This window comes from Geotrypetes seraphini, chromosome 5, assembly GCF_902459505.1.
Source record: "Geotrypetes seraphini chromosome 5, aGeoSer1.1, whole genome shotgun sequence".
Lineage (NCBI taxonomy): Eukaryota > Metazoa > Chordata > Amphibia > Gymnophiona > Dermophiidae > Geotrypetes > Geotrypetes seraphini.
The window spans coordinates 237,553,741-237,580,606 of record NC_047088.1 but is presented as its reverse complement, the minus strand read 5'-3'; the positions used below and the strand labels follow the sequence as shown (position 1 = coordinate 237,580,606).

At 41.2% G+C, this 26,866-nt stretch overlaps 1 protein-coding gene across 3 annotated transcripts in view; it reads left to right on the top strand.

Annotated features, from left to right (window-relative positions):
* Positions 1 to 26,866, top strand: part of MGAT5 (alpha-1,6-mannosylglycoprotein 6-beta-N-acetylglucosaminyltransferase) — a 251,467-nt gene that overhangs the window by 149,095 nt on the left and 75,506 nt on the right. For all 3 annotated transcript variants that reach the window (XM_033944757.1, XM_033944755.1, XM_033944756.1), the window contains exon 11: positions 17,568 to 17,701. In XM_033944757.1, the coding sequence (XP_033800648.1) occupies positions 17,568 to 17,701 (134 nt within the window). The remainder of the gene's footprint in view (positions 1 to 17,567; positions 17,702 to 26,866) is intronic.

Sequence of the window (26,866 nt, the reverse complement as noted above, 5' to 3'; positions counted from 1 at the left end):
GGGGCCATTGACAAAATACTGTAATGAATAAATAGTAGGATTTTTCTTCTTTTCTTCTTTTAAGGATCTTTTTTTATGACACACATAGAGGGGGGGTAAGGAAAATAATTTCTACATAATATGTTATAATATATTATACAATATGTAATGTATGATTGAAAAATAATAGAAGGGTGGGGGGAGGGAGAGGGGATAAAATTTATTTAGAACATAATGTATTAGATATAAAAATGTTATTGAATATTCATCAATTGTATTCTAACATGTTGTACATACACTTTCTGTAAAATTTGAAAATTAAAAATATTATATTAAAGTAATAAAAGGGTGGGGGGAGGGTGAGGGGGAAAATTAAATTTAGATATATAATGTATTAGATATAAAAGTGATACTATGTATTTATCAATTGTATTTTAATATTTTGTACACTTTATGTAAAATTTGAAAATAAAAAATAATGGAAAAAAAAAAAAATCGTATTAACAACACATAAATGGTTAACCACAAAATTAAAATACACAAAGCACATTGTATGTTTTTCAACATTCATTCCTACCAGAAAACAGATAACCCCATGCAAATGCAGGACCAAAAACTAAAATTACTAATATTTACAAACAAACCCTAAGATGCAAGACTCTGCAAGCAGTACAACCCCAGAGGATAAGAAACAAATGCATTTCTTCCTGAACAGACAGCAAATGTAAATCAATCACTAAATAAAAAAATAAAAGCATTCCCCCTACCATTGTTGTCTCTCTCCCTCCATGCTGTGCCTTGCCTTCTGGCCTGCCCCCCGGTGATATCTTCAGGCCAGTCCACGGTGTGATCAACGCGGCATCTTTGGGCCTGCTCCCTGAGTGCTGCAGTGCACAAAGCTGTAGGCAGCAGCTCCTCGCATGTGTGTCGCACCTCATCTGGAAGCCTTCCCTCTGACGTTGTGACGTCAGAGAGAAGGCTTCCGGTTCAGGCGTGGGATGCGCATAGGAGCCTTTTCCCACAGCTTTGTGCACTGCAGCACTCAGGGAGCTGGCCCGAAGACGCTGCGTTGATTGCACCATGGACCGGCAGCTGAAGAATACTGTCTTGTGCCTGATGGATGTGCCAGCCCTGTGGACTGGCAGAAAATTTCTGCGGACCGGCACCAGTCCACAGACCGGCGGTTGAAGAACACTGATATAGAATGTTTATTCTGTTTGATTCAATTCCTTCTTTAACATATAGCACCACCACTACCATCCCCTTCACACATCCCCTCCCCCCATTTGATCTGCTGTATCACTGCAATACGAGGTATGCTCCAAAGGTTCCAGGACAGATTTAATAAAAATCTATTAAACAAACTTACAACTTATTCCATTGGGTCCCCATCAAATTACTCCCCTTCCCTAAGCATACACTTTTCCCAATGTCATTTCCACTTCTGGAAACAGTCCTTAAAAGCATCCTCAAGAATCGCCAAAAGCTGCTGCATCGAATTTTGCTTTGTGTTCAGTGGTATCGAATCACTTTCCTTTCAGCGTGGATTTAAGTTTAGGAAAAAAGTCAGCAGGGGCCAAGTCGGGAGAGTAAGGTGGCTGGAGAAGAACTGTCCTCACATGTTTTGCGCAAAATTTGTGAATTTTGATGGCAGCATGAGCGGGCACTTTGTCGTGATGCAGGAACCACAACTGCTTCCTCCAAGGTTCAGGCCACTTCTTCCTGATTCTCTCATGAGTCGTTTCAACACTTTTAGATAGTAATTTTGGTTGACAATTTGTCCTTGTGGCAGAAATTCATAGTGAACAATGCTGCAACTTGTTAACAGTTTTGGGTTGGGTTTTTTTAACATCACTTTGACATTCAACCAAACTTGCTGAGCTTTTTCAGTCTTGGTGATGTTTTTGGTTCTCCATTGTGACGACTAAGCTTTGGTTTCCATGTCATAACCGTAGACTCATGTCTCATCACCAGTTATCACTTTATCAAGAAATGTTTTGACTTCATTTGCCTGCTCAAGAAGATTCTGACAGATCATGACATGGTTGTTCTTCTGGTCATCGGTCATCAACCATGGAACAAGCTTTGCTGCAAAGTGAGACATCCCCAACTTCTCTGTTAGAATGTTGTGGCATGAACCAATGGAGATGTTGCATTCCTCTTCCAATTCTCTGTTAATCACTGATTAGAATGCACAAGAACCCTCACTTGTTCAACTTGATCTTTGTTAATTGACATTGATGGTCTTACAGTTCACGAATCATCTTCCACTGATTCATGACCACTTTTGAAGCTTGAATACCATTTAAAACATCTTCCATGACTCATGATATGTTCTCCATAAGCCATTTTCAACATTTCATAAGGTTCTGTGGCAGTCTTACCCAATTTAAAACAGAACTTCACACTGTAGCGCTGCTCATTGAGGTCGCACATGATGAAAAATAGCTGATTACAAAAATGCACTTTCGCAAAAACTGCTGAAGCTTGGAGATGAAAACCGATACCAACAAATGGAGAAAAAAGGAGGTTACTTGTGAGGTTTCAAGCTACTCAGCACCACTTAGCACTTTTTGAGCAGACCTCGTATAATTTGTACCCTGATAATAGTGTCCCACTGGGTTCCTCCTACCAGGTGTCTGAGATTTATGAATGCATATATTTGTTTGGTTTTATATCCTACCCTCCCAGAAGAGGTCAGAATGGGTTATAAGTTTACATACATAATAAAGCATATTTATACGAAGTGATTGAAAATATAGTATGGTAAAAGATATGGCAAAAATCATTGTCAGACAAAATTGGTAAAACATAGTTAACAAAGCATGGTAAAACCATAATTTGGTGAGACATAGCATGGTGAGCATATAATATCTACCTCTTTATTTATTGCTATGTACTCTAACTCTCCCATCTTATTTTTCAGGCTTCTAGCCTTTGTATATAGACATTTCAAATTATTTTTTCCCTGCATCTACAGGCGGCTTAAAAGTTGACAGGGATAATTTGCATCCTTGACTCTGTTCTCCCCTTAAACACTCATGGCTTCTTTCGCTGTTGTTGAAGCCTTTCTATTAAGAGTCCCTAAATGTACTGTTTCAATAGTATTCTTCAAGGATACTGCACACTGAACCATGCACTCCTGGGTGACTGTCATCTCCCCTCCTCCTTCCTGCCACTTTAGTTTAAAAGCTGCTCTATCTCCTTTAATTATAAACACCAGCAGTCTAGTTCTGTCCTGGATAAGGTGGAGTCCATCCTTTTGAAATAGGCTCCCCCTTTCCCAGAATGTTGCCCAGCTCCTAACAAATTTAAATCCCTCCTCCCTTCACCATTGTCTCAACTGTGCATTGAGACTTTGGAGTTCTGCCTGCCTCTTGGGTCCTGTTCATGGAATGGGGAGCATTTCTGAAAATGATATGCTAGAGCAGTGGTTCCCAACCCTGTCCTGGAAGACCACCAGGCTAATTGGGTTTTCGGGACAGCCCTAATGAATATACATGTAGCAGATTTGCATGCCTGTCACTTCCATTATATGCAAATCTCTCTCATGCATATTCATTAGGGCTAGCCTGAAAACCCGATTGGCCTGGTGGTCCTCCAGGAAGGGTTGGGAACCACTGTGCTAGAGGATCTGAATTTCAGCTTTCTGCCTAAATGCCTAAATTTACCATTTACCAAGACAGCTGGCTGCTCCCTAGCACTGTCTAAAATCCTATCTAGGTGACGTGTGAGTTAGCATATATCATATCATCATCAATGCCCATTTTCTGTTAGCATAAAGGAGTTAAGAAGCCCAGCTCTTAGTGACTCATCTAGAACTGAGTTGTAAACAACATAGCTTTTTTTTCTGTTTGGGTTTATTTTTTAATTTTTTTTGGCTTGTTTTTCTAGTTTTATATAGTCGTAGGAGCTCTGCTCCATTTCTGATCTCATTTTTGTACAAGAACCTAAATGCCAAGGAAACTAGAAGATGAAATAGGAGAAAAACCAGAGGAAACTGAAACATACAAGAAGTAGGAATGAGTGGTGGAAGACGGTTTATGCTTATTTTGTAAATAAATTGTGTAGCAATTGATAGACAGTACTGCTTTCATCAATGCATTGTTATCCAGGTCCCACATGCCTCTTTACTTTAGCTGTTCGGATCTGGGTCATTTCACTCTTTATTTCTCTCCTTTTTTCTCAGTCCTTCAGGCTCTATTCCTGCGTCACCTACGTTTTTCAGGCCCTCTGCCATCTCACCCTGCAGCTCCTTCTGTCTTTGCACTCATTGATAGCTCTACAAGAGATGGAAGGCTTCCCATTGCCAAAACAGTACTGGAAGGCTATAGTTTGGAAATAAGCTTTGTAATGAGTAGAGTGATGGGGGAATGTAGCCAATGTAGGAGAAAAGTATGAGTTGAGACAATGTAGATCAGTTAGGAATTATTTTGAAGAAGAGGCTTTTCACACTCTTACATGCTTTATTATTATCTAAATTAGATTATGGACATTTGGTTTATGCTGGCTTGTCAGCCGCTCAATTACGTCATTTACAAACATAGCAGTATTTTGAAATTCTTCTTTTAGGGAGGGCTCAGAATAGGGATCAATTTAACCCATTCTTAAAATTTCACTGGTTGCCAATAAAGTATGGGATTGAGTTTAAGGTATTAGTGCTGGCAAATCAAGCATTATTTTTGCTAGATCCTTATCTGTCCATGTTAGTGAGGCTATGTGTCCCGAGTAGACTGTTGAGATCTTTAAATTGTAACAGATTAGTAATGCCAAGTGTGGGGAAGGGGATGGGATTTGATATACCACTTTTTCTGTGTGGTTTAAATAATCAAAGCAGTTTGCATGGGGCAATAAAGTGTTAAGTGACTTGTACAGAGTCGCTGAAGTAGGAATCGAACTCACAACCTAAGAGTGCTGAGGCAGCTACTCTACCCACTAGGCCACTTCTCCACATTTTGCTACTACTGGGGCTGTGCCTTCTTTTATCTATCATCATCTTCATGGGATAGTTTAGCAATAACTCTTAGAACGAAAAAATTGTTGGGAAGACTTCCCACTACTCCTCAGCTCATATGTTCCCTCTCTAAATTTATACTGTTATTATGCAATATCTAACTATGTTCTCACTCTAAGTTAATGCTGTAATCTCTATGCATAACAATTCTCACTGTAATCTCGATGTAATCATCTATTATTGTACACCGTCTTAAACTGAAAAGGTATGACTGGATATAAATAAAGCGAAATAAATAAAAATAAATTTTAAAAAAAGCATTTGAAGGCTTTCCTCTGAGAATTGGAAGGGACATGACATTGTGATCAAAGCTATCTTTATGAGGGTATGATTGGCTTTACCTTGTAAGATGTGAATCTTTCCCATCTTTTAAAAGTTTTTTTCTGTTTTTAGTTTCATTTTAAGTTGTTTTGTAAACCGTTTTGATCTTTTAAATTTAGTTAACCGTATTTAAAATGTTTATCATAAACCTGGCGTGGTGCTAAACAAGTTGTGGGAGGAAAAAGAGAGTGGGGTAGGAAGAAGAAGAAAAGAAAAAAAAAAATTGCAGGTGGTTATGTACCATGGCTGGGAGAGCAGTAGTCTAGCCTGACCCTCTCCAGTTGCTTTTTAGCCCTTTCTGAGCCAAAAGAGTTTAGGTAATACCAATATGAATTATTTTGAAGATTTAAACTATCCTTTCAGCTTCAATAACTGAATCCAAAATTGACACACATTGTAGTCCTTGTCCTATTTACTTTGCTTTGAATCTGCCTTACTTTAAGCAATGACCTTGAACTTTGTCATAAATACTTCTGTGCTTCTGCATAAGTTTTGACTTTTGGCTTTGAAAGTCATAACATGGAATTAGAATTGAACATAAAACAAGACAAAGATCATGAACACAGAAAATTATGAAGATTTTCAGCTTGAAGGCGATAGAATAGAAGTTGTAAAGGATTTCAGTCTCCTGGACTCTTTCGTAAACAAAGAAGCAACTAGCAGGGAAGAAATACTCCACAGAATAGCACTTGGTTGTTTTTCAATGGAGGCTCTTGACAAAATATTATTCAAAGGCAAGGAAATAACACTCCAAACGAAGATCAGACTTGTCCATGCACTCATTTTCTCAATGGTCAATTATGGATACAAAAGCTGGACACTATGGAAACAGGACAGAAAGAAGATTGACTCATTTGAGCTTTGGTGCTGGAGAAGAATTTTGTGTGTGCCTTGGGACTGCCAGAAGAACTAACAATTCGATTCTGGAAGAGATCAAACTGGCTATGTTACTTGAAGCCCAAATGATGAAATTACAACTGTCTTATTTTGGTCCTACTATCACAAGAGAAAAATCATTGTATAAGAACATCATGTTTGAGAAGATCGAAAGAACTAGGCGAAGAGGGAAACCTGCAATCAGATGGCTAGACACGTTGAAAACAACCATGTGAATGATGCTGGAGGACCTTACCGGACTAGCACAAACCAATTTCTTTCGTGTTTGAGTCCTAGTGACTTCATGAATTACAGACCTAAAGTCTATGGCACCTAACTAAGGCCTCCTTTTACGAAACTGCACTAGCAGTTTCTAGCGCAGAGAGCCGCACTGAATGGCCTGCGCTGCTCCCGATGCTCATAGAATTCGCAGTTTCGTAAAAGAAGGGTTAACTCTGCATACATTAACCTTATCACTTTTAAAACCTTGGAACATTCAGCTTCTAAACTCCGACCACTAGTTTTAATGTAATGTGCCAAGCCATTTTCTGCTAGTACAAAAGAGTTAAAAGTTGCCTAGCTTTTAGTGACCCATCTGGAATTCGGCTATAAACAATACATTCTACTCTTCATTTTAACATAGTTTTTTTTTCTGTCTGCTTATTTTTGACTTGTTTTCTAGTGTTGTGTATAGTTGTAAGAGCTCAGTTTCTGATCTCATTTTTGTGCTAGTACTGGCTATTGGCCTGCAAATAAGAATATAAGAATTGCCATACTGGGACAGACCGAAGGTCCATCAGGCCCAGTATCCTGTTTCCAATAGTGGCCAATTTAAGTCCAAAGTACACAGCTAGATAAAACTAGTACCGCAACTAGTAAAGGATATTTTATGCTGCTTATCCTAGGAATAAGCAGTGGATTTCCCCAAGCCATAATGGCCTATGGACTTCTCTTTTAGGAAATTATCCAAGCTTTTTTTAAACCCTGCTAAGCTAACTGATTTCACCACATTCTCTGGCAACGAATTCCAGAGTTTAATTGTACATTGTATGAAGAAATATTTTCTTCAATTTTTTAAAATCTACTTCTTAGTAGCTTCATTGCATGCCCCCTAGTCCTAGTATTTTTGGAAAAAATGAACAAGCGATTCACATCTGCCCTTTCCACTCCACTCAGTATTTTCTAGACCTCTATCATATAACCCCCTGAGCAGTCTTTCCTCCAAGCTGAAGAGACCTAGCTGTTTTAGCCTCTTCTCATAGGAAGGTGTCCCAAACCTTTTATCTTCTCTGTACCTTTTCTAATTCCGCTATATCTTTTTTGAGATACGGTGACCAGAATTCAAGCTTTGGCTATACCATAGAGTGATACAAGGACATTATAATATTTCCATTTTTCTGTTAGTATGGTTTACCTCCAGCAAAGGAATACCTTGCTTGACAAACTTGCTGCACTTCTTCGAGGAAGTAAACAGGCATATAGACAAGGGTGACCTGGTCGACATTGTATATCTGGATTTTCAGAAGGAATTCGATAAGGTTCCGCAGAAATGACTACTTCGACAAATTACGAGCCATGGAATCGAGGGTGAAATACTCGCGTGGATTAAAAACTGGCTGATGGATAGGAAACATAGAGTGGGGGTAAATGGACAATACTTGAACTGGAAAAGCGTCACAAGTGAAGTGCCGCAGGGTTCGGTGCTTGGACCCGTGCTCTTCAACATATTTATAAACGACCTGGAAATTGGTACGACAAGTGAGGTGATTACATTTGTAGACAATACGAAGTTATTTAGAGTAGTGAAGACGCAGGAGAATTGTGAAGACCTGCAACGTGACATAAACATGCTCGAGAAATGGGCCGCGACATGGCCAATGAGGTTTAATGTGGATAAGTGTAAGGTGATGCATGTCAGTAACAAAAATCTTATACACAAGTACAGGATGTCCGGTGCAGTACTCAGAGAGACCCCCCAGGAAAGAGACTTGGGAGTACTGGTCGACAAGTCAATGAAGCCATCCGCATAATGCGCGGTGGCAGTGAAAAGGGCGAATAGAATGCTAGGAATGATTAAGAAGGGGATCACAAACAGATTGGAGAAGGTTATCATGCCGCTGTACCGGGCCATGGTACGCCCTCACCTGGAATACTGCGTCCAGCACCTGGAATATTGTGGCCAGCACTGGTCGCCGTACATGAAGAAGGACACAGTACTACTCAAAAGGGTCCAGAGAAGAGCGACTAAAATGGTTAAGAGGCTGGAGGAGTTGCCGTGAGAGATTAGAGAAACTGGACCTCTTCTCCCTTGAAAAGAGGAAACTGAGAGGGGACATGATTGAAACATTCAAGATAATGAAGGGAATAGACTTAATAGATAAAGACAGGTTGTTCACTCTCTCCAAGGTAGAGAGAACAAGAGGGCACTCTCTAAAGTTAAAAGGGGATAGATTCCATACAAACGTAAGGAAGTTCTTCGCCCAGAGAGTGGTAGAAAACTGGTATGCTCTTCCGGAGGCTGTTATCGGGGAAAACACCCTCCAGCGATTTAAGACAAAGTTAGACAAGTTCCTGCTGAATCAGAACGTACACAGGTAAGGCTAGTCTCAGTTAGGGCACTGATCTTTGACCTAAGAGCCGCCGCGTGAGCGGACTGCTGGGCACGATGGACTACTGGTTTGACCCAGTAGCGAGAATTCTTATGTTCTTATTAGATAATGTCTTAAGATTTCGTGATGTTTAAATACCATTTGTATGACTCAGCTGTTCAGTTGTTATGAAATCCTGGTCTCTTCCAGATTGTTTTCAAATAAAATATGTAGGGAAAAAAATGTTTAAGAATAAACCTGACTGGACTTCAAAGACAAAGCTGAACATCAGATGATTTAAGTGAAGATGTCTTTGGAATAATTGGATGCATCGCTAGGTGAATGTGAAAATATCAGCCAGACATTGTTATATGCTTTTTATTCAGCATCTAAAAATAGCTTTATTATGACTACAGTGAGATCCACAGCATATTAGGTAATAGGCAGTACTTGGAGTTTAAAAGCAATATTATTTTTTTTTTTTTACCATATATGAATTAGTTTAAATCATAAATATTATATGATAATCATTCTGAGTCTTGTCACAATAACATTACTTTGAGTTGTATGGTTCCATTTTAAATTCTCTTTGACTGCTCTCCCCCAAAATGTTTTCCTATCCCCCTTCCAGTGAACTAATGTTAGCAGTTTGTTAGAGCTACGTCTGGAGCCTTGAAGATTTCTGAAATAGCAGCAATTTGTAACTCTGTTAGAAATTTTTGTTCAGTAGTAAGGAAAATGTAACTTAGTGGTTAGAGTACTAGGGAAGCCTGTTTCAAATCCTACCACTGTTGGACAAGTTATTTAACCCTTCATTGCTATACAAAATTAGATTGTAAGCTCTCCAGGGACAGGGAAATACCTAGTGTACCTGGTAATGGAGGGTTAAGTGACTTGCCCAGAGTCACAAGGAACTGAAGTGAGAATCGAACCCAGTTCCCCACGTTCTCAGGCCACTGCACCAACCACTAGGCTACTCCTCTTGCGATATTTAGGCTGTGCCCAGTTAACTCGCTACATAAAGTTAGGATCTATTTGCTGCCTAAACTTTGTGCTGTTACTTAGCAGACTGAAAATTGCTAGCTAACCAGCTAAGTTTCTACTCTGCCCTAACTCCATTCCTGGACCGCTCACAACTAGTTGGTTTTACAGTTCAAACTCTTCTTAATAGCCTACAAGTGTATTCACTCTGCAGCTCAGTATCTCTCATCTCTCCCCACACTCCACCTCGGGCACTCCACTTATTGGGTAAGAACATAAGAATAGCTTTACTGGATCAGACCAAAGGTCCATCAAGCCCAGTAGCCCGTTCTCACAGTGGCTAATCCAGGTCACTAGTACCTGGACAAAACCTAAAGAGTAGCCACATTCCATGATACTGATCCAGGGCAAGCAGTGGCTACCCCCATGTCTTTCTCAATAAGACTAGGACCTTTTCTCCAGGAAATTGTCCAAACCCTTCTTAAAACCAGCTTTTATCTGTACCCTTCTCCTCTATGGCCAACTCCAGACTCCATCCCTTCTACTTTGCTGCACCTTACGTCTGGAACAAACTTCCTGGCTTGGTACGTCAAGCTCCATCTCTCGCAGGGTTCGAATCCAGACTCAAAGACCAAACTCCAGCCTTCCTGCTAAGCACCAATATCTGTCATATTGTTTCTGTAATTCCCCCACCTGAGCCTTATATAGATGCACCTTTTTATCCAGTTTCTGTCTTAACTAGATTGAAGGCTCTTTTGAGCAGGGACTCTCTCCTATGTTTTGATATAAAGTACGGCGTAAGTCTAGTAGCGCTATAGAAATTAGTAGTAATAGTAGGTTTTGGCATAGTCAATATCCCCTCTAACCCAATGTGTTCTCAAGTTGGTCCTGGAGTACCCCTTGCCTTTCAAGGTGTCGGGGGGGGGGGGGGGATAAGTGGGCTGTCGAGGTGCAGTACAATTAGTAGTGGTATGACAATTGGTAAGGACAATTGGGTATGACAATTGGTAGGATGACATTTGGTAAGAAGATCCACCCATTACCTGGTCTACTCTCCTGCCTCAATATATATAAGTGAAACATAAAAGCATTTCCCTGGAAGTTTCACAGGAAGAGAGAAGGGTTGGTTGGGTAAGGGAGGATTGGGTGAGTGAAAGACATCCACCCAGGCCTCCCTGTTTCTCATCTTACCCACCCCTTCCCTCTTCCTGTGAGAATTCCAGCGGAATGCTTTTATGTTTCATTTATATTTACTGATGATGGCCAGCATATGCTTATTTTTGATCTGAAGAAGGTTACATTCGAAAGCTAATCAAACCATGCATAAATTAGTCCAATAAAGCATCACCTTATTTTCTTTGATTTATTTCTCTATATTACAACAGGGTTGTTTGTGAAAGACTGATATCAAATTATAGAAAGCATTTGGTTGCAATTATTGCTGCTATAGGTGGTGCAATTGGTTTTTTTTGTTGTTTTTTTTTATATGGGTGATACGGGTGTTGGATTTGTTCCTTAACACAGTTTGTAAATTATTACATCATTTAGGTTTTTACATGTGTTCCCTTTGTCTTATGTTATATTTTGTTTAAAATTCAGAAACTATTAAATTAACATACAGTATATATAATAATAGGGGGAAACCTTTTTCATATCACTGTAGTGTATGTTCAAATCATAGAGAGTTCAGCAGAATTAAAAGAGGTTATGTATATGTGCTGTTATGATGGCACTTTTAACTCACTATGTTTTATTCTTTAAGCGTTTCATGTTTCAGAATTAAATGCCTTCTTAGGTGGTAGTTGTAGAGATATTTGCTCATGTCTGTGCTGAAGGCTGGGCTGTATTCAGGTTCATAGCAACTTATATAGTATTTTAAATTTTATGAAGATTGTTTATTCATTGCACTGCGCATATCACTGTTATCCCTGTTATAAAGGTTGAATTGCTTCCAGTCATTCATGTAGTAACTATAAAACACTAAAGATTGCTATTGTTTTTATTTCGTCACCAGTCTTTGTAGAGCAATTTATGATTTTTTTGGGGGGGGTAATGCTTGGTGGAAGTCTACAGGCTTTGAAAATTGTGGAGTAGAATTTGACAAACTGTGGATAGCTTTTGATGGTTTCTGTACTTTGTTTCAATTTAATATATCATGCATCTTATGAGCTAAGATTCTAATTTGAGCTCATGTTCTACAGAACTTGGCAATATCTGTGTACTGGGAGAGAGTGGAGAAAGGAAAATATGTAGGTACTTTTAGATAATGCTGCAACGTAGATAACTGCAGTAATCACTTAGTAATCACTTCCTGTTGCAATTGAGTTAGCATGACCCTCATTATAAGGATCTCCTGTTAGCATTGAAATTTAAGCTTGCTGCAAATAGGAAAGCAAACCTTTGTGGAAACACAGGCTCTGATGCACAAAAGGTTTCCTTGCAAGTACGACTGGTTTTAACAAATCTTACCAGTACTTGCAAGGAAACTCTCCTCCTGATGCACAAAAGGCTTCTTCATGGCTGCTACTGATCATTGTAGCAGCCACCGAGAGCCCTATGCAAATACATTACAAGGAGCTACTCAGTATTCTAATGAGTACTCCTTGTAATGCACACTAGGAAAATGTAGTGTTTCCTCTTGCAAACTTTAACCGTAGGGTCTAAAGCTGTCATAGCAGCCTCCAATTGTACTATCAAATGTGGTATAATTAGGTGATTAATATTAAAGCCATAGTATAATGAGGTCATTAATATTAAAATGACCTCTGCGGACAATTCTCAAAAAGGAATGCCCCTCCATTTATGAGAAATCAGGGCCTATATTTACCGGCAGGGTCTGAGCTGTCATAGCCTTACTTTCCTGTCAGTGCCTAAGCGCAAATTGGGGGCAATGACAGAAAAATAAAGCAGCTTAGATTCACCACCATGAATGACCCCGACTCCTCCTAAATGGAGCCCCCAAAAAGGCTGTTGGTCTAGTGCCCCTCTGCTGATGCCTACTCCACCCAAGCAGAAGATCAACAGGAGGGATGCCCACTTCCTACTGCCGCAGATGTTACCCCCCTCCCTGAAAGCAAGCTCCATCCACCCACCCCGTGACAATCTCCCACCACAACAAGCTTTGTGGTCTAGTGGGCCATCTCTGCCCCGCCCCCGTACCTTATTTTAGAAGACCAGCAAGAGGGATGCTCATTCACTCCTGCCAGCAGGCCTGCCTCTTCAAAATGGTGGGCCTTCCCAAAGATGCGCCAAGAGGGAGGGGGCCTAAGAATCTGATTGGCCCAGGCACCTAAAGGAGTCTTAGGCGCCTGGGCCAATCACGGCGCATGCCCATTCTTTAAACAGGTCTTAATGGAAGAGAAAAATCTAATCCAACAATATACCTCTCCCAAATCACCTTATTTACTAAATAGTAAAAAGATCTATTTAATTAAAGACTGCTTATTTGTACGGGGAAAAGCCTCAGATCCCCACACGCCACCAGAGCAAATCTGGTGGCAGTGCTAGATAAGGATGTTACTTCATAGGCTCAAAAACCTCTCAAAATGTTATTTTTGGCAAAATAAATGCAGTGAAAAATTCTTAACTGAACACTTATTCAAAAACAAGTAAATTTATCTGGCTGTGCTGTGCTGCTGGATACACACTGCTGTGGTCCGTGTGTGATTTCAGTCTCCCTTGCGACGAGGCACACCACCGTTTCGCTCTACGGCTGTGTCAGGGCAGGAAGTCCTGTGGAAGAACAGTTAGGAAAAATTGAAAATCAAATAAAATTGCAGCGTTTAGTGTGTGTGGTCTATTTCTTGGTTACTCACAATCCGGCGTTTAAGCTCCGCACTCACACCACAGCTATGATGACTGTGGGGCATAGACTCTGTGTTTTAAAAGGCAGCATCTGACGTCTTAAGATGACTCATGTGGTCAGCAACTGACTGACGGACAACCTTAATTGGCCAGTCAGTCTGGAAGTGTTTGATGTTTGAGAAAAGAATGTTTGATATTATAAAGGCCATTCAATTTTGAAATTAGGCCTGTTTGGTTCTTCAGTACCCAAACTGTAAATCCACTCCTGTTCTTTACATAGGAGTATGTTTCCTATCTCCTTCCCGATCATGCGGTGGCACATGATCTACAATGAAGCATTTATGTTGTTGTAATGTGTGTTGATGTTTGGAACAGTGTTGGACCAATGGTTCGTCCAGTTTGTTGCAGGCTAGGCAGCTTTCCAAAAGCGTGTGCGTAATGGTCGAGTAGTTGGTCAATCTTAATACAAAGACATGTAATGGCATAAATTACATAGGCTATATCACAGGATGTTCTATGTTTCGACCAGATCTTCTCTCCAGTCTGCGGATTATTGAAAAAACTCTGAACTTCTAAAGTAGAATCACAAGTTTTGCACTTCTCGCTTTTTGTGTGGCTTCCATTGAATCGGTAGGACTGCGAAGAGGTGTCAGTGGGGCACAATATTTCTACTGAAAGCCACTCTCAAATCCTTACCCTCAAAGACCGGGTGAAGCTGCATGATATGCCAATGTTTCTTTAATATGGATACAATGGAATTAACTCCATTGCTATACTTAAGAACACAAGTGGAACTCCATTTATTAGAACGATCAGAATTGGAAAATAAAAAATCCCGATTAACATACTCAACACTGGTATAGGCCTGTTGTACAACAGTCTTCAGGTAACCTCTTTGGAATAGCTTGTGTTTCAGAGTTTTAGCTTCCGCTTTATAAATGGCTATTGTCCAGCAGTTATGCCTATACTGCAAAAATTGGGACAGAGGGAGACTCTTCTTCAGGACCACTTGAAAAGTGGAGAAATGTGTTAACATATGTTGTTGGTAAACATCCCAAATGACTGTGACAGTGATGTCTAAAAAAGATATAACTTTGCGTCCCATATCATATTCAATTGAATCTTAGGATGTCTGTCATTCAGCCAATTGTTAAATTCCATCAATCTCTGCTCTGGTCCTGTCCATAGCATGAAGACGTTCATCGATGAACCTGACCCATTTGTCACAATCCATTGGAACTCAAAGGCCTTCATGAATAAATTAGCTATTGATGGGGCCATTGTGGCACCCATTGCCACTCCTAAAGTCTGTTTGAAGATCTGATGTCCATATTTGAAAAAAATTCTTCATGGCTAGCTCCGTCGGAATTCTATGGTCCGCTGCTCCAACTTCCAATTCATTACTTAAGACTGCGAGGGCTTCGTCCTGAGGAATCACAGTGTATAGAGATTTTACATCAAGGGTACAACGCTGCTATTTTGATTTTCGATTTTTCCTAATTGTTCTTCCACAGGACTTCCTGCCCTGACGCAGCCATAGAGTGGAACGGTGGCATGCCTCGTCAGCAAGGGAGACTGAAATCACACACGGACCACAGCAGTGTGTACCCGGCAGCACAGCATAGCCAGATAAGTTTACTGGTTTTTGAATAAGTGTTCAGTTAAGAATTTTTCACTGCATTTATTTTGCCAAAAATTCAAGAATAACATTCTGAGGGGTTTTTGAGCCTATGAAGTAACGTCCCTATCTAGCACTGCCACAAGATTTGCTCTGGTGGCATGTGGAGATCTGAGGCTTTCCCTGTACAAATAAGTAGTCTATAATTAAATAGATCCCAATCACAGCACATGCCAGGAAGGGGAAGGCCCACCATTTTGAAGTAGGCCTGCCAGAAGGAGGGGAGTGAGCATCCCTCTTGCTGGCCTTCTAAAAAAAGGTATGGGAGGATGGCCCACTAGACCACTAGGCTTGGTGTAGTAGAGGGCTACTGGGGGGGGGAGCTTGCTGTCGGGAGGGAGGGCTTTATTTTATTATAGGCGCAGCTCATATGTGTGTGTTCACACAACAGCTGTGCCTGTTTAAAAAAATGCAGTCCCTGTTGTGCAGAGAGAGCTGTTCCTCAGGATCAATGAAGTGGGAGTGGCTTTACATACAGTTCCCTCCTTCTTACCAAAAGCCTTCTTGGCATTATATGTCAATCAAGAGGTTAGTCTGTCAGCATTTCATCCTACAGGATCCAAGAAGAAAGATAAGGCCTTAAAGGTTTTAGACATTCGGAGAGTTCTCTTGCATTACCTGAAGGTGACAAATGAATTTCGCTTCTCGGATCATCTTTTTCTGTTAACCAATCAGGCGAGACGAAGCAGACCCACTTCCAAGGCCACCATATCTAGATGGATTCATAGAGCAATATTCTCTGCATACATCGACTATGGCCTGTTTCACTGAAGATGCATTCGATAAGAGAAGTGGCCTCCTCTTGGGCAGAAGCTCAGGCAATTCCACCCAAGGAGATTTGTAGATCAGCAACCTGGTCCTCCCATCATATCTTAATCAAATTCTACAAGGTGGACATAGCAGCCCAGGAGGATGCCACTTTCAGGTCCTCAGTACTTCAAACAGTTTCATCTATCCCACCCTAGAGTTTGCTTAGGTGCGTCCCTGTGGTTCAGCATACCCATCCCTATTGCACTGGATAAAGAGATTAGGTTCTTACATTGATAATATATTTTCCAGTACATGGGGTGGTATGGTATGCTGAACACCTTGCCCAGTAATTTATCTGATGCACCTACTCTGTCTCACTTCAAGGACCAACCAATCGGATTTGATGTTCTACTATATAAAGACAAACTGCAGATCTCATAGCATATCCTAAAGAAAGCCAGAGCATGATGGCTGAAACATTGGTTCTACCTGACAGATACTGCAAGACCTGGAAAGTTGGAATGTGGTGGGTTTTTTTTAGAAATGGGATAAATAACTGCAGAAACAAAATGGCAATGGGCAATATTTCAAATATGTGGCATCAATTGAGCATGAATGCAAGATCTAAACAAATTTCCAGGAGTCTGTACGCTAGGTGATCAATCCATTCCCGGCCCCTAATCTTTCATTAATCCCTCAGTGATTGCTGTCCCTCTCCCTTGCCCCTGAAAGTGAAACAAAGGAAACCAGGCTCTGTGAGCTGCAGGTATTATGGCAATTCTGAACAAAGCAGCAAGTAAATCAGAGAAAGTAGCCTAGTGGGCAGTATAGTTGACTGTAAACCATGGGATAGAGGTTCAAATCCCACAGTAACTTTCAATGTGCGTTTTTTTCTGGGGCTCCCTCCAAGAACAGAAATATTTACTGTACCTTAAGATACAGGAAAACTACAAGCTGGAAGCCTACTGAAGTAGTATACATTCAGGTACAAAAGGCATTTTTCTGTTCTTGAGATCACATTTGCAAAAAAAATTAGTGGGATTTGAACCTGTATCATTTAGTTTTACAGTCTACCTCACTAACTGTTAGGGTACTCCCTGTTCCACAAGGACATTTCTGTGGCTATTTTAATAAGAATACTGCCAAGACAGATGTCTGGAAGATGTATTAAGCCAAATCGATAAGTTAAAAAGCGATAAATCACCTGGAATGATGGTATACATCAAAGGATACTAAAAGAACTCAAACATGAAATTGCTGACCTGCTGTTAGTGATCTGTAACCTGTCACTAAAATTGTCTGTAGTAACTGAAGATTGGAGGGTGGGCAATGTTACACCGATTTTTAAAAGGGGCTCTAGGGGAGATCCGGGAAATTATAGACTAGTAAGCCTGACTTCAGTGCCGGTCAAAATGGTGGAAACAATTATAAAAAATAAAATTGTTTATTTTGAAAATGCCTCTCTGTGTTACTTACAGACCTGGAATCTGATGAGAATGTTACAATTTAGCTTTGTTTTTAAACTAATTTTTACAATATATACGAACTTATGGTGTATATTGTGTCTCTCATACAGCTCACACACCAGACAACAGTTTTCTTGGATTTGTTGTAGAGCAACATCTTAACTCTAGTGATATCCAGCACATGAATGACATCAAAAGGCAAAATCAGTCCCTCGTTTATGGCAAGGTTGACAATTTCTGGAAGGTAAGATTTTTGTGTTTTGGATCGTAAATTTAATTTCTCCAAAGAAATACTTAGTTTTTTGATTGGGTGAATCTATTACACTTTTTTCCTGTGGTATTAATCATGAGATATGGTTCATTTTGGTGAGAGACAACTGTGGCCTTGTGTGTTACTTTTCTCATTCAACAACTCTTCTCTCACTCTATCCTCTTTTTTTTTTTTTTAACTTTATTCATTTTCAAATCAAACAATAAGTGCACAAAAATATATCACAAAAGTAATTTCCGTATAGCACTATAATATCTAACACATAAAATCTAATAGTGTAAAATCCCCATCCACCCACCCTTCATCACATTCTCAACTAAAATAAAATATGCTATATTATACAACATATTCTAACATATCGTATTAAATTACATCCCAAATCCACCCTCCCCCTTGAGTGTGCTAGATATAACTAAAAATGAAAAAGATAAGGAACAGGAAAGAAAATTATGTCTATTCATCACAATACTTTTCCATTGGCCCCCATATCTTTACAAAGTTATTATATGACCCTTTTTGTACCGCTATTGCTCTTTCCATCTTAAAAATGTGGCATAACGAATTCCACCAGAATGTGTAATTAAGATTCTTGTGATTTTTCCAATTATTGGTAATATGTTGAATGGCAACCCCTGTCATAATTAATAAAAGTTTATTATTACGTGATGATATTTGACTTTTCTTTCTCATAGCCATTCCAAATAAAATTGTATCATATGGAAGCGCAACATGGTTTTCCAATAAATAGTTGAGTCCAGATTGAATTCCAAAATAACTTGATGAAGGGACAATAATAAAGTAGATGATCTAATGTCCCTGGTTCCAGATTACAATGCCAGCATCTATTAGACTTAGAGCTATCTAATTTTTGTAAACGAACTGGGGTCCAAAACACTCTATGCAACAAAAAGAACCAAGTTTGCCTCATAGATGCTGGCACTGTACATCTCATCCTCCAAGACCAAATTCATGGCCATTGAGATGCAGAAATCTGATGCTTAATCTCAATGCTCCAAATGTCTCTGAGACCACAATTTGTTTTTTTATTCAAATATCCAGATAGTAATTTATACCACAATGCGACTTGATGTCCTAGGAAGTCTGCTTGGAAGCAAAGGAACTCCAGACTATATTGATTGTTAAGACTTTTCCATTCAGGGAACCCCACCTGAATAGCCTGCTTCAATTGCAACCATTTAAAACTTTGTGATTTATTAAGTCCAAATCTAAGTTGCAATTGTGAAAATTCAAGCAGTTTACCTTCTGAAATAACATCATTCAGAGTTCGAATGCCTGCAATAATCCAGTTCTTCCAAAGGACTTGGGCTCTGCCAATTTTAATCTTGGAGTTTATCCATAAGGATTGATTAGTTGATTTATTAATTGGAATCGGTGCTAAATTGCTGATGTATCTCAATGATTTCCATCTGTCCATTAAAATTTTGTTCTCCCTATATCTCCTAGGCATATTAATACTTGTTACATGTACTAAATTCAAAGGAAACAAAAGGCGCCATTCTAAATATAACCAATCTGGTGCATTATCTATGAGTTCTGGGAGGATCCAATACATACCCTGACGTAAAATATAGGCTTGATGGTACCTATAAAAATTTGGAAAATTTACCCCGCCCTCCTCAATTGGCTTTTGCAAGGATACTAAAGCAATTCTAGGCATTTTACCAAGCCAAAGAAATTTCGTAAGAATACCATTAAGTTTTTTATAAAAGGACACTTGGAAAAAAATTGGTATCATATTCATTTGATAACAAACCCCAGGCAGAATCATCATTTTAATAGTTTGAACTCTCCCCCACCAAGATATGATAGAAACTTATAAGATCATGAAGGGTATAGTGAAGGTAGAGAGAGACAGATTCTTCAGACTGGCAGGGGCAACAAAAACTAGAGGGCACTCAAAAAAATTGAAGGGAGATAGGTTCAAAACAAATGCTAGGAAGTTCTTCTTCACCCAGAGGGTGGTGGACACCTGGAATGTGCTTCCAGAGGAGGTGGTTGAGCATAGAACGGTTTTGGGTTTCAAAAAGGGATTGGACGAATTCCTGAAGGGTAAGGGAATCTAGGGGTACAATTAGAGGGTTACTATACAAGACAAAATGCTCTTGAGTAATAGATCACTACAGGTCATTGACATGGGGGGCCGCCGTGGGAGCGGACTGCTGGGCATGATGGACCTATGGTCTGACTCGGCAGAGGCAGTGCTTATGTGCTTATGTAAGAAAGATGTAAAGGATTCCATTACTCACATAACTCTGTAACTCTCTTCAATAAAAATTTTTCATTTTCTTTCACTGTGTCATCAACATGTTTGTCCATACAGCCAACTGTTTTGGGTGTATATGCACCCTTTGCCTTCCCTTTCCGTTTAACCATAATTTTTAAAAAAGTGAAGAAATCTTTACTTCAAGAAGAGTCATTGAACTAAGCTATAACTCCTTTCAGGCTCCTAAGGGGCTCCCAAGGGGCCCCTTGAGGCATGCCCCTTAGGGAATGCCCCAAGCGGCACATCCAGTGACCGCTCGCCACTGGTGAGCCAGTCTTTGAAACAGTTGGTTCAGCGGTGGTATGTGACTTCTCACATCGCCACTACCCAGCCTCTTCTTCTCTTTCTCCCGGGGAGGTCCAGCAGGAAGTGCTTCCTCCAGCACACCACTAGTGGGCAGGTCTTTTAAACAGTTGGTTCGGTGGCGGTGTGTGATGTCAAGTTGCCACCACTACCCAGCCTCTCCTTCTCTCTCTCCCAGGGGTCCTGAGGGAAGTGCCTCCACCCGTACAGTGCTGTTTAGACTGGCACGCTCCTAAAGGAACAGATGTATTTGTATTTCTTCAGTATGTCTTGACTGACAGATTTTAGGTTGTGTGGGATTTAATTATATGCCTTGTATTAGTTCTCTTCTACTTGCTTGCGTCTAGGTTATTGGGGGTGTGAAATCCAAGGAATGGTTGCAGTCATGTAAGTTATTAGAACACCACCAAAACAGAGGGATTTTATTTCTCTTTTTATTCACCTTTATTTTGTTTCCATTCTCATACTGCTCACCAAAATAAGTGTGATGAGTCCCCTAGAAACCTATCAAAATATTTATACCATTGCTCTGTTGGTCACAGATGTTTCTGTTTTTCACTCGATTGCCATTGTACCATAAATGGATGCTTTCCCAAGATAATAAGAAGTGTCTCAGAAATTAAGTTATGTGAACAGCTAGCTATACAAGAACCATAATCTTGATACTATTCCCTATAGACTTTTATGGAGAAAATAACAATAGAATGACATGGGACCAATTCCCCACCCTGTTGACTCTTCTAGTATGCTATAAATAAATCACCAACAGGTTTGGCTACTTCAGGAGTTCCTTAGATAGATAGATATATTTTTAAATACATTCTTGATATCCAGGCTGGATTATTGTAATATAGTTTATGCAGGTCTTACCAAATTTAACATCAGACATCTACAGACCATACAGAATACAGCCATAAAGTTATTAGGACATAAAGGTAAATATGATCATGCTACCCCTCTATATAAACAATATCATTGGCTCCCAATCATTTACTGAATTCAATTTAAAATGTTAATACTCATAAATCATTCTACTCTATAGTTCTTGATTATCTTACAATTCCTTATTCTCATGTACATTAAGATCAATGCAAGATAATAGGCTGGTTGTTCCAATAGTAAATAGAATGAAATGGGAACCAACTCGTACCAAAGCTTTTTTTTTACCTAGCACCCAGCCTTTGGAATGGTCTTCCCCAAAAATGTTAGGGCTGAGATGAATAATAAAGCCTTCAAAACACTTTTGAAAACGCATCTCTTCCATATGGCGTTTGGGGCAGACTCCATAACAGTAGATCATGTCTATTGAGGGTTCAGCAAGTATTCCTTTAGAACGCACAATGCTATTTTTGAAAATGTAATGTAATTTTGTTTGTTCTCTGTGCTTTTCTATTTTTAAATGGTGTTCCTTTTTTATGTTAATGTATACAATTAGTGTCTTTGTAAACCGCTGAGACCTTATGTTAAAGATATGGCGGTATATCAAATTTTAATAAATATAAACATTAGACTTCTCTTAAAACTTAAAGCAATATACTATTGGTGATGATTTAGCTTCAGTTATGCTGCTTCTGCTGTAAATTGCTATTGTGAAAACACCACCATCATCATCTACTGTTCATTTTTTTTGCAGTGTGCGGTTCCTCGGGGCTCCATCTTGTGTCTCTTGTTTTTTAATAAATTTCTTGGTGCACTAACAACTGCTATTCAAGGTTTTGATATCAATTTCTATTTTTAACACTAATGATATCTTTATGTTCTTCACTAACTTGTACGATCTTGACCTTTTGTCTTTGCAGACTTGTTTAGAGTTTGTATCTAACATGATCTAGTCCTTAATCCTTGAAAGTCTACAGCTTTCTGGATAATGGGCAAATTATTGTCCATCACTAGCACCTTCATTTGCTAATGTTCTCAATTGGTTGGTTACCTCTATTCCAGATACTGTTGAAGACAGGATACTGGGCTTGATGGACGTTTGCTCTCACCCAATATGGCATTTTTATCTATTTTGAAAACTATGCATGCAATCTTATAGCACATACACTTTTCAACTCTGCAAAGAATACCTAGATATTTAATATGAAAGATGGTTCAGGCCTGGTAGCAGTGGAAAGAAAGGACACAAATTTATGCATATACCATCTAATTCTTACCCATTGTTTTTGACCAACCCTTCCATTGTATGTATGGCGCAAGATGAAATGTATTTGCAGTATATCCCTGATGTCTGTTCCCACTAATGATTGTTGGATAAGGAGATAACTGGAATATATGTTTTACCGGCAAGTTAGCACCCTAGTTCTAGCCCCCTTATTTATTTATTGTTCTATACCATTCTCCCAGGGGAGCTCAGAATGGTCTTGCATGAATTTTGAGAGGGTACTCAAGTATTTTTCCCCATCTATTCCGATGGGCTCACAATCTATCTAATGTACCTGGGGTAATGTGGGGATTAAGGGCTAGATTCACTAAGCAAACCGATCGTGTACCGATCGGTTTGTGACCAGATTTTACTCCAGCCCGATTCACTAACCTCTGTGCCGATCCAATTCTGATCAGTGCATGTAAATGAGGGGAATGGCATGCAAAGTAGGTAGGAACGTGATTCACTAAAGAAATTTTTGAAACCGACTGGGCTGGCCGATCAACACAGGAAGCGACTTCTAGGGACCAGTCGCAAATCTCCTTTCCGACTGTCCTTGGGCCTGAAATCCCAGCCCTGCAGCCCATCTTTGTTCTCTGCCTCTTCCGCTGAGCCCTGCTCTTGCCGCCCCAACTCTCCTGCTCTCTGCCGCCCTTCCCCACAGTGCAAGCCTGTGGTTTTAAAGTGGGGCTGCACTGTGGGGAAGGGCGGCAGAGAGCGGGAGAGTCAAAAATTGCCTACTTTTAAAGAGGCTGCTGCCACCGGGGACCACAGCAAGCACTCAAGATGTGTTTTGACTTCCTTGTCATTTCCAGTAGATTTTCTGGTGTCATTTAAATTTTATGATAGACAAGCTTGTGATAGCAGGGGCATCAGAACCTCTTTTGCTGGGGAAGGCCAAAGAAACAGCTATGCCCCCTTACCCCTCATCTCTCTAGCTGTTTTTGCTGTGCAGGGCAAAAAATTAGGGCGATGAGCCCTGTGAACCATCCCATCTCTCTGCCTAACAGCCAGCCTTTTAAATTAAAGTTGCCATCCTTCTACAAAAAGTCGGGTTTTCACTACTTTCATGAGAAGGGAAAGAAAAGGGGAAGAGGCTGCTGCCGCCGGAGATCGCCCTTCCCTGTGAGAGCAGGAGAGTCGGGGCCCATAAAAAAAACCAAAAACGGACAAAACGCACGCACAGGCCATCTGCAGGGAAAGCAGATGGTCTGCGCATGCGTCATGATCGCACACCAGCGATCTGTGCGGTCGGAGGGGGGCGTTCTCCAATCACCCTCATTTGAATTTTTTCATGTTGTGAATTGGTTAGGTCTGCAGGGATCGGCCAAGGATCGGGCTCGGAAGTCAGGTTAGTGAATCTAGCCCTAAGTGACTTTCCCAGGGTCACAAGAAGCAGCATGGGTTTGAACCCACAACTTTAACCACTGCACCATTCACTCCTCCTATCCCTCTTCTGCCTCAGATGTGGGAGCAGTGGTCCCTCCCCCTTCCCAAAGCTGCTGCCTCATGCTTTCTATAGGTGAAAAAATGGTCTAAACATATTTTTATTAAGTTTGATGGGAACAAGAGGGAAAAGAAAATTTAATTTTTTTTCTTTCAATAAAGGTAGCACGTTAGCTATAAATTAGCACTATGATAATAGGTGTCCCATAGGATTATGCAGAATGGTGATTGTGTGCCCTATAGGCTCAAACATGTCACCAAATGCTGTTCTCCATCTATGTCAGATTCTCAATCCCTCTGCATTTTCTGTGTTACATGTGATATGTTCGTGACATAAATTGAAATGGAGGCTTATACGTTAGAGGTCTGTAGTAACTTTGGCCCTTTTTGCTTAGTTGCTTCATTTGGAAATCATTAATTGAACTGGAAAATAGTAACAGCCTGTTTTTCTAATCAGCTACCTAATTTGCTTTTCTCCTTCTAGCTTTCAGGAGTCTCTAATGTTCCTCTGTGGATTTCACCAGTAGAAGTGTAAAGGAGCTTCAGCCTTTCACTGCCTCTACATATCTTTTAATGCCTTCAATATTAATTTCATATGTTCATGTTTCTTCATATTGTGCTGTAAACCATGTTATGAAGAAAAGTTCCTGTTGATTATAATAAAATTAGAGAACGTATATTATCCCAGGACAAGCAGGCAGCATATTCTTAACACATGGGTGACGTCACCGACGGAGCCCTCGGTACGGACCTTTTTAACTAGAAGTTTCTAGTTGGCCGCACCGCGCGTGCGCGAGTGCCTTCCCGCCCGACGGAGGAGTGCGTGGTCCCCAGTTTCTTCGTTTCCGCGGAGCGAAGAAGACGCGTGTATTTTTTCAACGGCCGTTGAAATCACTTTTTCGCCTTCCCGCTCGCGTTTTTTTCCTAATTTTTTCTCTCTTTACCTTCGGGTTTACTTTTTCTTTGATTTGCAAAAAAAAAAAAAAAAAAAAAACCTTTCATTTTTCCTTTTTCTTTCGTTTTTGCCCCGGCGGGGCCTGTTGCCATTATACAGGCCTCGGACTTCGATTTTGCGGAGGCTATCTTCCCCTTCATGCCCCCGCAGGTCGGTTTTAAGAAGTGCCAGCGGTGTGCACGCCCGATCTCCGTTTCTGACCCACACAATTGGTGTTTGCAGTGTCTGGGTCCGGAGCATCGGGCAGACTCCTGCACCCGCTGTGCCACTCTGCAAAAACGAACGCTTAAAAACCGAAGAATCCAACAAACTCTTCTTTTCGGCACCGAGTCGGCGATGGACTCCTCGACATCGACAGCGGTACCACAGAAATCGGCACCGTCTACTTCGACACCGCCCGACCCCACATCGGCGCCTCTGGCGCCAGGTAAGCCGGCTAAGAAGCCTTCCTCTTCCCTCGAGCGCCCTCCAGCTACGGTGGCGACACCGTCCCTACCGGCATCGCACCGGTCCCGCAAACGCTCCGCCCCGATATCGGTGAGTGCCTCGTCATCGGCCTCCTCATCGCCGGGGCGTGGAGCGGCATCCAAGGAACCGAAGAAAAAGAAAGCGGTTCCGATGCCACCCCTAGATGACCGTATCTCGGTCATTCTCAAAGCTCAGCTTCAGGAACAGTTGAAGAAACAACTTGAACAGCTGTTACCCTCTATCCTGGCACCGCTCCTTCCGGTACCAGACCGGCCCGAGCCCCGCACCGAGCCCCCGGTGTCCACTCCTTCGGTACCGGTAAACACCTCTATGCCGATCCTTTCGGCTCAACAACTTCACGCCGATCCGGTGGTTCATTCTCAGACCAATGTGGATCCTTCTCGGCACCAGGTGGTACGGCATTCTTCTCGGGACCGAGAACGACGCCGATCGTCCTCCCCTGGTACCGTTTCAGTGCGCTCTGGTAAGTCTTTGTCCAAGACTCGCCACACCGCGCCCTCCACCCCGGTGTCTCGACATGCACCAGAGGTCAGAGACCCTGATTTGTGGGAGGAGACTCCCCTCGGTACCGAGGAGGATCCCTCCTCATCTGATGAGGAACCATCGGCACCCGATGCCACCTCTAAACCGGAGCAGTCCTCGTTCACTAAATTTCTGAGAGAAATGTCTGCTGCCCTATCCCTTCCACTAGAATCTGACTCGAAAAAGTCTCAAGCCTTTCTAGAGGCTTTAGATTTTGAGCAACCTCCTAAGGAGTTCCTCAAGCTTCCCGTACATGACATCCTACGGGAAACGTTCTACAAGAACTTGGAAACTCCCCTCACGGTACCGGGAGCCCCCCGTAAGCTGGACAACCTTTACCGGGTCATCCCTATACCTGGATTTGACAAATCTCAATTGCCCCATGAGTCCCTTTTAGTGGAATCCACTTTGAAAAAGACCCAGGGCTCCAGTGTCTATGCCTCTACCCCTCCTGGCAGAGAAGGTAAGACCATGGACAAATTTGGCAAGAGGCTTTACCAAAATGCCATGCTGGCCAACAGGGCAAACAACTACTCCTTCCATTTTTCTTTCTACCTAAAACACTTGGTCCAACAACTGTCTACCCTTCAGAAGTACCTTCCTGAGCGCAAGGTCCCGCTATTCCAACAACACATCTCTGGTCTTCTCCAGATGCGAAAATACATGGTCCGCTCAATATATGACTCCTTCGAGCTCACCTCTCGGGCCTCTGCCATGGCTGTAGCCATGCGTCGACTAGCCTGGCTCAGAGTCTCCGACCTGGACGTCAACCACCAGGATCGTTTGGCCAACGCCCCCTGTCTCGGGGATGAACTCTTTGGAGAGTCCCTGGATTCCACCACCCAGAAACTCTCGGCCCATGAGACCAGGTGGGACACCTTGATCAAGCCAAAAAAGAAGGCTCCGCCTGCTCGACCCTATCGGCCTCAATCTTCTTACCAGCGGAGGTTCTCAGCCAGGCCACTCAATCCGCCCCCCCAACAATCTCGGCGA